Source organism: Seriola dumerili, unplaced genomic scaffold, assembly GCF_002260705.1.
Source record: "Seriola dumerili isolate Sdu_G_001 unplaced genomic scaffold, Sdu_1.0 BDQW01000538.1, whole genome shotgun sequence".
NCBI classification, from domain to species: domain Eukaryota; kingdom Metazoa; phylum Chordata; class Actinopteri; order Carangiformes; family Carangidae; genus Seriola; species Seriola dumerili.
In genome coordinates, this window is record NW_019174793.1 from 101,411 (window position 1) to 112,517 (window position 11,107).

Here is an 11,107-nt window from a genome sequence, read left to right on the forward strand (position 1 = left end):
CCAACAATCACTCAGCTCCTCCTGCGGACCCTCCACACCCTCGCCCAGCCCCACATGATGGTCGATTATATTTTTACTTGACTGCGTTATGAACACAATCTGCTGATGTTCAAGTCTCCGGTCTCCCCATCCATCAACAGCGTGCTGCTGAGGCGTCAAGAGAAATCCTCCTCCATCCCTCTTCCTTGTCGTGTTGAAAAGAGCAGAGCGAGCCTCACAGTCAAGGACTCAACATTGTAGCCACGGCGCTCTGTAGCCCTCTGGTCCAGAGCAGCTTCCAGTCTCATAGTCTTCTCATTATGTACAGCAGCTTGTCTTGCAAATCTCTCGTTGTTGATCCCTGGAAAAACTCAGAATTCAGCGTTTTGGTTATCAGGATCGACTTGTGATGTCATCTCGTGAAACTGAACTTTTCTGTTGTTTTTAAGCATTGAATTTTAGAGCTTAGCTTTAGAGTGAATCCTTGAAATAGTACATTTTAAAAAAATACATGGACAGCATGATCATTCTTGATTTCATTCATGGAAGATGTACATTTATACAAGGTCCCCATTCTCACTTTGACATCAAATTAACATTTTTTTTTTTAAGGTCTATTCAGAGATTTTTAACTTTAATTCTTTACATTTTGATTTAAAATACCACATCTGTCATTTTTGTGTTAAGAGAAAAGGATTAGCTTAAGGCTCCTGTTTTGCTCTTCATCATTTTCGAAATAAAACTGAATGTGCTTCCTGTTTTAATGATTGTAGTTTGTTTGAAAGTGGAGCTGTACAGAGCAGCACCTCTTTTTCTGATGAACTACTGGAAAGATGTTTTGCTGCACAACACCTTAGGATGGGTGTGTGTTATTAAAAAATGCATGCATGTGACCGCCTGTCACCATCCACATGAGCCAATCTACAAGTCTTGTTTAGTGAAAATCAAGACATCAAGACACGGTCAAGTACGCCAGTGTAAATATGACGAGTCGCCCAGAGAGTCTATTCATTCATTTGGGTGATATATTTCATTGCAAATAAAAAAAAAAGTACTTTCAAACTCCATTCATTCATTCCACTTTAAGGCCTTACAGTATGTAATTATTCTCAGCTCTGTAAAATCTCAGGTCTATGAGATTCCTGTTTGCAGATATATGTTTTTACAGCTGACAAATAAAGAAAAAAAAACCGGATACAATCTGGATTACATATATTCACAATCAGTCACGACCAGCATCTATTACGGAAGAGCACAGATCATTGGTGTGGTGTGAAATGACACCGTTTTCTCCCTCTTTCAGGGATCGTTCCTTCCCACACTGGCTTCACAGTTCTTTGATAGCAAGACCATGAATTAAAAAAAAACCCTTGTCCTTCCGCCATGCGTCCCCCATGCACCTTTAGGTCACTTAATTTTTAGTTATAATACATTAATAGCATTTCATCGGTCAGCCCAACCACCTCCTAAAATCTCTGTCCCTTCACAATCCGTGTACCCAGCACCCTCCTCATCCTCATCACTGGGGTCCCAGTCCTCCCTGGGTGCTCTGACCGTCACTGTGGTCGCTCCCCCACAGGCGGTAAAATTGACTGAAGTCCACGTAGGGCGGGACCCGGCCCGTCTCGTCGGGCTGCGCCGCCTGACTGCCTCTCTGGCGGAACAAGCTCCCGTCTCCCGAGCTGGAGCTGGAGCTCTGCGTCTGGGTGTTGGTGGACTGGAGGGTGGCCGTTGGGCTCTGACTGCTGGGGAGAGCAGAGGAGGAGGAAGTGGAGGGGGAGGAGAAAGGTGGGTGGTCGGGGAGGGTGGAGGACGGGGAGGAGACAGGTATGAGGGTTGGAATAGAGGACGAGGAAGTGGGGGCATCGGAGGGGAGGAACGGGTCCGTATCGGGGGTGGACAGACAAAGGAGAGAGGTGGAGATGTGGAGAGGACGGAAAGGAGGAGGGGTGGTGGAAATGGAGAAGAGGGAGGTGGAGAGAGGGAGTGTCGGGAGGGGGGAGAGGGGGAAAAGAGAGGAAAAAGGGAGTTCAATTATGGGCTGCAGAATGTCGACGGAGGTTTGGCAGGTAGTGGGGCGAAACGTGCTGAAGGAGCGGCAAAAGGAGAGGCAAGGACGGAGAGTAGGACACAGGATGGATATTGGCAAGTCGGGGACCATGAGGAAGAGAAATATAGATGTGAGTCAGACAGTGAGTGACAGACGGGAACAGAGTGGAGTGGAGACAGTGAAAGTAATCCCTGCGGATGACTGAGCGAGGGGCAAATGAGGAGAAGAAGAAGAAAATGAAGCACATGCAGCAGCTCAAACAGTTCTCTCATGTTCAGTCATGTTACACTACAGGTAGTTTACGGCAGGTAACCCGACAAACAAAAGCCACATTCCAAGAATCCTGACGAAAAGCTATAAATCATCCACGCCGTGTTGTTAATTTACCTGGAGGAAGAACATTGAATATGTTTGTGATTCCAAACAAATATCACTCGATGCAAAATACAGGAAACTGGAAAGTCAAGTTGAGTGAATAATCACAAATGCAAAACATGTGAAAAGTCACTTGTGGAAGGCAACACGAATGCAGCGCAACATAAGCGAGGTCACCTGTTACCGTTACACTCAACGAGGCAGTGGACACATCGTATAGGCTCCTTGGGTTTGATTGAATACCATGTTAGTCATCATTTGTTTGAACTCCGCAGGGCAAATGCCTGTCACTGCTGTACAGGTTGTGTTGAAAAGCTTGTTGTCGCCACCAGCTGGCAGCACAAGCAGAGGACTGGGGACAGTTCCTTTCATCACTGATGCTGGAGCAGCAATTTGTCAAATTATTAATTTTCTTGGAAAAGCATAAATATGTTCCTGTGTAATTTGTTTCTGCCAAACACTGTAAATCAGAGAGCATTACATCTATAGATTTACACTACTGTATATGGTATACATTGTATTCTCATGGGAAAGTTCAATATTAAATTATTTGTGCAGCTGTATTTGATCAAGCTTCCCTTTCTACACTATGAAAAGGAGCCCAGGCTTGACACATGGTGGAACAATGGGGAGGTGAAAACCATGCTCACACATCAATAAGCGTAGCAGTGGAGGGACACAGGGGAGTGAAAATCAAGCTTACCTAAAACAAATATAACAAGGGAAGGACGAGGGAGTTGAAAATGTTGTTTATCTACAATACACCAAAAATAAACTCAACAGCGGGGAGGGAAGTGTGGAGACAGAATAACTCAAGAGTGAACACAAGAGGAGTGGCACATGGGAGTTCAAACCAAGCCTCTAAAAACACACAGAGCAGGAAGCAGGAGAAAAGCAGGTGAAAATGAAGCTCATGAATAAAGAACACAACAGTTATGAGGCAAAAAAAAGGCAAGAAGGGCGTGCGCGGAAAACAGGAAAAAAAAAAAAAAAAAAGATGTAAAAATCAAGCTTACCCAGAACGAGCAGGGACAAGAGACAAACCGAGCTTACCCTGGTGTGGGGGTGCCTTCCTCTAAGGTGGAGGCAGTGTTGGTTCCATTGGTGAGGGTACTTTGGGAGGGCATGACCAGTGAGAGGGTGACGCTAGTTTTACTGGTGCTCTGGCTGTTGGAGTAGGGCACGGACACGGGGTAGATACGACCACCTGAAAGAAGATTTAAGAAAAATAAATAAATAAAATCACATGAAATTCTTGAGTCCAGTTCGTCTCCTGTTCAGTTGTTTTCAAACGAAAATGTCCGAGGGATAACAATGTTGTTTTTTTACTTTTCATAAGTACTATTATCAAGAAACTCTGAGTGAAACTAGTGTGCATGCTCAGCATAAAATGGGCATTACCCAGAGTAAATTGGATATTTTCTTTCTGGACCTTGTTATTTTGGCTCAATGTGATATTTTTGGCTTCACCTCTCAAAAACTTTGATGTCTTTTTCTAAAAGCCTGCTCAGACATGGATAAACATACTATGATTTTAAGATTTCTTGTGTGTAAGTGTAGCTTTTCAGCGTAGGACTAATTTTAATCCAAGAGAAACCAACCCTAAAAAATCCAATATATATTTACTCCAACATGAACTGGAGTTTTATAAACTTCAATATGGTTCTGATTTTTAACAATCCTGAAATGGTCCAAGTCCTTTAACATTGGATATCTACTGATTCTTCGCCTGACTGACTGCTGACTGAATATGTATCTGACACATTGAAATAACAGCTGGAGATACAACTTGGCACGCTCTATTTTTCTCAAGCTCCTTGAACCAAATACTGAAGGTCCCGATTCAAAACTATAAAGTTGATAAGTTTCTATTATTCTGATGATACAGATCCTGAGGATCAGCTCAGGACATCTGTACTTGTAATGATTATTCTATCCTGAAGTCTAACATGGTCCATAAGCTATTGGTAATCACTCTGATGATTGGCAACACCCAAGATCATCGTCCATTGGCACAACCAAAATTCTGATTTAAGTTAATTATGATATAATTCGTTTTTGCTTAAAGTGCTAGCAGCTCATGAACATATGTGACCTTTGACAAGTGGTTGTGAGTTGACTTTCTTTTAAAGTGCTGCGAGCCAGAAAGTTTGGAAACCACTAATATAAAAGTACAATTTTTCAACATACTGCATGATGTGAATAAAACATGTTTCACACGCCTCTAAACTCTTAAAGTTTTAAATGAGGAACACTGGCCTTGGTGTAGCCAGTATGGCGGTTTGTCCCTGGACAGGCTGTCTGTGAAATGTGAACTAATCCCAGAATGCCCTTCCCCTACCCTGTGTGGGCGTGAGCGCTCCATCAGCCAGCGGCATGTTGAGCGTGCGGATGAGCAGGGTCATGTCCTCATGCCGAGAACAGTAGGTCGACCTCTGACGGCCGGACACGTAGACGTCGTGGTGCAGCCGCTTGACGCGCTCCACCACCGACTGAGCCACTGCCTCCAGACTGTTCTGCTGGGCCAGCTCTGCTGCTACCATGGCAACGATTTCCTACAGTGACAGCAGAGGAGACGGGGAGTCAGAGAAAAGCTATATTGATGTTAGAGTTGAAAAAGTAAGTACGATGAAGAGGGTGAAAAGAAGCATTTTAAATTGAGATGAAAAGACAGGAGAAGACGAAGCCAAAGAGGAAAAGAAAGAAAACATAAGAAGTGAGTGAAAGAAAACAATAATGGACACTTAGACTAAAGTGGCCATGAAAACAGGACTTGGAATAAAAGAAGAGGCGAGGAAAAGTAAGAGAAAGATGAAAAGGATAAAACAGGATGTCTGGGTAGGAGGAGATGACAAGGAGCATAGGAAGGAAGTAGGAAGGGTAAAGAAAGCAGATTTAGACAAACAAGAGTGGGTGGATTTCAAAAGAGGGAAGAGAAACATTAATGCAGAAAATAAATAAAAAGAGACACCAGAAAAACAAGTAGAGGGAAAAGTGGTCGAGGAGGGAAGAAAATGTCAGGATGAATGCACTAACCTGATTGGCTTGTTCAGGGCCGTGGGCGGACTCAAGGGCATTGATTAGACCTTCTGACATGAGCAACAAGAAGCCTGTCACACCGTCCAGAGACTGGCTGCCATGAATCTCTGGCTCTGCGACGACTGGCCTCGTCTTGGCCGGACTGATGGTAGAGGAGGACAGGAGGAGATGGATATATGAGGAGATAAATGAATATCAGCGAAAGAGAAAGAGGAAAACAGGCAGGGCGGGGACAGAAAGTGAAATTTAGATAAAAGAAAAGACAGTAAATGATCAAGTCTGGAGGAGAGACTGGGAGACGGTATGGAAATAGAAAGAGGGAGGAACTGAGACAAAAAGAGAGACATAAGTGCACCTGCCCTAAATACAATAAATCTAGATAATCTCATAGAGCCAAAGAATTTGCTTGTACTGTGACCACATCAAATTTCCTGCACTCTCTCTGGTCGCACTAAGGAGGATATTCTAGAAAGCTTCTATTACGAGTTTTATTTAGTATAGTAATTGGAATGACTCATAGATATGTGAGCCTGATTCGCTTTGGCCTGGACAGCACACAGGAACAGGAAATGAGTGTGTGTGTGAGAGAGAGAGAGTGAGAGAGAGAGAGAGAGAGAGAGAGAGAGAGAGAGAGAGAGAGGGGCCCCCCCCCAGGATCATGGAATTTCAAGAGGCTCAGCTGTGGTAAAAGTGAGGGCTGGAACAGAGTCAGATCAGATAATAAAGCCTCCACTGTCCAGGTACCGCAGAGGACACACACTGATACAGGGAAAACCCCCCCCAAAAAAAAACATGATTGTACATTAAAATGTTTCATTCGCTGCCCCAGTTTCCCTTGAACCACAGTTCTTAAAGGAATAGCGCAACATTTGGGGAAAACATGGTGAACCCTTTCTTGCCCAGAGGGAAACGAGAGGACTGATACCACTTTCTTATTTTGTATTCAAGCAGGCGAATAGCTTAGCTTAGCATAAGGACTGGAAGTATGAGGAAACATGTAGCCCGTCTCTCTCCAGTCAAATGACAAAACAAAATCCGCCCACCAGCACATCTACAACACCTACACTACACTAATTAACACCTTCTTTCTACGGACCTCACCCCCCCCATGAGCTGTGTCCTTAATAAAGACCGAATGAATCTCATTTGTTTTGCTCGTCCTCACAATTAGGCAACTAGTGGAGACTTGAGGAAGTCATTGGATTTTCTCTTTGTGGATTAAACAAGCGAGATATAACGTGTTCATTAGTGAGCTTTAGCTCTTTAGGTCAGCAGATTCTTTATCTTTAAAGAGGGTCGGACTAGCTGTTTCTCCTGCTCGCTAATTGTCTCCTGCCTGAAAAGAACAAGAGAGAAAGAAAAAAAACTTTTGATGATATCTGAAGGAAGATGAACTCACTGATTCATCAAAAATACAAAACTGGATCTCTAAAGGAACATCTTCTGTATGCATTTAAATGAAGTTCTATTTACTTAAAAAAAAAAAACTATTTGTTATTGCTGAGTTGTATTTAATTTGTCTTTCTTCCTGATACTTCTGATTAATTCTTCTGATCTTTCATGACGGACTAAGACGTGCCGTGAAGTCAGACAGAGAAGGAAACAACAGGAAAAGACAGACAGACAGAAACTGTAGGTTTGAATTCACTGGTTCAATATTTCTAGATGATTTTACCATTCAGGCTGTAAATTATTCATTTTTCCAATTTTCCTTTGCGTTTCATAAACAGACAAAAGACCAACGTAATTTAAAAAGAGGCTTCACCTGAGCAGGTCAATTTCACTGTAGTTGAATTTGACCCTGTAGTCTCCGAGCCTCCTGGTGCTACTCTGTCCCGCTATCTGCCCCGCCTGCCTCACACGAGCCGAGTCCACACCTAGAGGAGAGGAGAGGAGAGGAGAGGAGAGGAGAGGAGAGGAGAGGAGAGGAGAGAGCAATAAGACAAGAGCAATAAGTAGAAGCAGGAGGTGGGGGGTGGGAAGTGGAGAGGGGTGCATATTTGTGTTTGGGGTGGGGGGGTGGATGAAAATAGGGGAGAGGTCACCTTCAGCTGGGTTAATGGAATGACTGTCATTTCATTTAAATCATTCGGAGAAAGGCCCGAACAACAGAATAATTATGAGACTCCCGACTGGCAGAGACGGAGAGAGGCAGCGAGAGAACAAAGAGAGACAGAGCACCACCTCATCATCTAATGGTGCGGCGGGAACTGCTGGGAAACAGTGCCGTTAATGTTGAGTCCCTCTTATATTTATTGCAGGTGCCAGGCAGCAACGAAGGCTCCCTCCGCAGAGCTAATCACAATGTATGTATTTTCTGTTACATACACAAACCCTCATTAATGGACCATTAGCCTGGTTGTCCACCATGGATAGATGACTCGGAGTGCGTCTCTGTGCCAGCGAGTCGGCACTAATGGCTGTGTCTCTATCGGCCTGAATATCCTGCACAGAATCCAAAGAATGTAATGAAAGGTGTGTCTGAATGTTCTTAAGGCTATTGTGATAATCTGATTTCTTTCAACACCAAGATACTTTCTTGTGTATTCATCGTTCACAGCCAGTTATCTAACTTCATAAAAACTGAACAGAAGATGAAACGAAATCCAATCTAAAAAAGCCTTGAGCTGAACTGAAAGAATTCGGACAGAAGTAACTGACAAATTCACAAAATTCTAAAATATTTTATGTTTATTTAAAAAAAAATTTGAATAGTTTAGTCTTTTCTAGGATTATTTTCTGTGTTGTTAATTCTCAGCAAACATAACTTGGTCAAAGTGTAGTATATGGCCAGTAGGGACGGGTACAAGTACTCGAGTAACGATTCACTATCGCACACCTGCGCACGTGTTGTTTTTTGGCTACATTAGTTCAACTCGGTTAGCGTTACGTGTCACGGACCTCCTGTATTTCTTTTCTTAACGGTATACGGCGAGTAATCGAATACTCGTTCATAAGGTATGAATACTCCAATACTGAAATTACTGAAAATGCCCATCCCGAATGGCCAGACTGTATGGTCAATGTGTGAAATAGGAGGAGGTGGTTGCTGGAACTGCTGTAAACTACGATGACCGTTTTGCGGTTGTATAACTCCACCAACCAATCAATTTGCAGGAATTATGGCCACAGTCTCCCCTCCCTGAGCTACAAAGCTGAATAATGGCCAGACGTGTTTTTGCAGAACATTATGTCACAGTGACTTTTGGCCATTTGGATTTAAAATGTCATCATTTCATCATTTTATCCCATTACATGTTTATGTTCAATTGTATCATAATTAGCGTATGAATTAACCTTGACGTATGACTAACAAATTTAATATCAGTTCATCTTCCCAGGAATAGGATGTCACTGTGACCTTGAACTTTGACCTTTGCCTGCAAAAGTCTAATCAGTTGATCTTTGAGTCCAAGTGAATGTTTGTTCCAAATCTGTAGAGGTTCCCTCAAGGCGGTCTTGAAAATATCACGTTCAAGAGGCCAAAAACGTGTTTTGTGAGGTTGCAGTGACCTTGACCTTTGACCACGAAAATCGAATCAGTTCATCCTTGAATCCAAATGAATATTTGTGCCAGATTTGATGAAGGCATTACTGAGATATCTCGTTCATGAGAATGGGACCCAGGGACATACAAGCAGACAACCTGAAATCATAATGCGTCCGGCCCTGGCTGCTGCCGACGCGGAGGCATAACATCTACTTTCAAAAAGTCGCTAAATGTTGCTAGATGATGTAATATGCTAATGAGCAAGTTCACGATGTCATCACATCATATGTGCATTCTGCCGGTTTCAGCCCTTTATCTGTTCTGAGCGACTCTCTTCTATGGAAAGTAGCAGAAAAGAAGAAAAGGAAACTGAAAACAAAAAATAATAATTCCTAAAATATTATGGAAAATGAATCTGAACTGAAGAAGTGCACCAAACTAACTCTGGTCAGATGGTGCATCTGTGTTCCTTTCTGTCATCTTTCTAGGTAACTTCCTCTCTGTGTCTCACCCAGGGTGGCCAGTCTCTGCAGCTCGTCCTCGTTGTCGGTACTGTGCGGTCGTCCGATCTGGAGAACCTGGTTCTGGCCGTCGCTGCTGGACTTACACAGCAGTGCCCTGTTGGTACCTGGAACCACAGACAAGCAGAAAAAAGTATTCAGAAAATGAGAAAAGTGAACTACAGCCAATAATAAATCTCTGAAGCGTATATACACCTTCTGCATTTTTACTTGTCATAGTAGAAGATTTGCAGGTGCAGCTAATAACATTAAGGATGGTCCGAGGTTCAGGTTTTGTGCACGCTCGCCGGCTGCCCAGCTTATAATTTGACAGTCAGTGGAACAGAGTAAAAATCAATCTGTAAAAATGTGTGCTGCGCAAAAGGCTAATTCCAGGGCTCTGTTATGGGTATGCCAAAAAGGAAAGCAGCCATTATTGTTAACAATTAAACCTGTGTTTAACAAGTCAAAATGTCTGCTGTTAAAAATGACCATAATGCTCTTGTCTATAGTGTCTAGACTAAATGACCTGTATAGTGAAAGGTGTTTCACCCCATTTATAGTAGAAACACTTCAATATAATGCAGTTTATTATAATAACAGCTTCAAAAAAATGACGACAGAGCTCAGTCAAGGTCTCAGTGTCAACAGATGAGAGGATTTACTGTATTAGGTTGTTGTATAGAGATGTACCAAATAAACTGCTACGTCACTGTGTAACCTACATTTTAAACTTGATGTTAATCAACTTCATAATTAAAATGTATTTTAAAAAATATTACAAGAACTGTAATATTCAAATATAAAAATGACTCTCTCGTCATCTCGCCCCCCCCCCCCCACACCCCCACACCCCATTCATATTCATGAGACATTTTGCCTCGTGTTTTTTTCCCCCGTATTAATGATGCAGAGATAAAAATGCGCTGTCGTCGCTCTGAGGTGACTCACAGACCCAAACCTCAGCCAATTAATCAGCTAAGATGCTGTGGTACTTTTAAAAAGCTAAATATGAATCACCGGCTGATGAAGCCACTTCCTGACACATAAGTTGACCAGGGACAGACCAATGATTCATTTACACTGAGTAGAAGCGTGACACAGGACCAGACCACCACCGCCGCCTAAATTGTAAGCTCTGATAATGCCTGGAGTTGGGTGTGCTGCTAATCTTATCTGCAGACAAGGCCATCCAAGCAGCTGTATATTGAAATTGCAGGGAGGGGGGCCGTGTGCCTCTGTCTGTCCTCTGTAGGGCCATGAGGCTTCAGCCTGTGTAACTGAAAACACTCTATCTAGCCATTTAGTAAACATGGTCGTCATGTTCATACGTGCAACAACAACAACAAAGGTACAAATCAGCAAAGAGCAGCCAACCCTCAACCACTGTATGTTCATATATCCTTGGCTGCTGCTCTGCCCCCACCCACCCACCCACCCACCCACACACACACTCCCAGCATATCAAATTATGGGTCATACAACCTTAACTGTCAAATATATTTCACATCAACACACAGCTGGGAGTGCTTTTTAGAGCACACTTACTCTTATGTTTAAACCTCCCTGGGATCCATGTTCTGTCAACTTTGAACTCCTGACCCTCACACAACGGGCCAGTGGGGAGAACAGTCCTCCTTTCTACCCACTACTAATTACTACACCCCCCCCACC

At 43.1% G+C, this 11,107-nt stretch overlaps 1 protein-coding gene across 3 annotated transcripts in view; it reads right to left on the reverse strand.

Moving 5' to 3' along the window:
• Positions 1-986: 986 nt before the first annotated feature.
• The window catches only part of tab1 (TGF-beta activated kinase 1 (MAP3K7) binding protein 1), a 20,194-nt gene continuing 10,073 nt past the window's right edge, over positions 987-11,107 (reverse strand). For 2 of the 3 annotated variants that reach the window (XM_022764487.1, XM_022764485.1), the window contains exons 6-11: positions 9,445-9,561; positions 7,209-7,320; positions 5,441-5,585; positions 4,746-4,959; positions 3,458-3,611; positions 987-1,724 (exon numbers count right to left, since the gene is read on the reverse strand). In XM_022764487.1, the coding sequence (XP_022620208.1) occupies positions 1,499-1,724; positions 3,458-3,611; positions 4,746-4,959; positions 5,441-5,585; positions 7,209-7,320; positions 9,445-9,561 (968 nt within the window). In that variant the 3' untranslated portion in view covers positions 987-1,498. The remainder of the gene's footprint in view (positions 1,725-3,457; positions 3,612-4,745; positions 4,960-5,440; positions 5,586-7,208; positions 7,321-9,444; positions 9,562-11,107) is intronic. The other variant, XM_022764486.1, reaches the window with a different exon arrangement.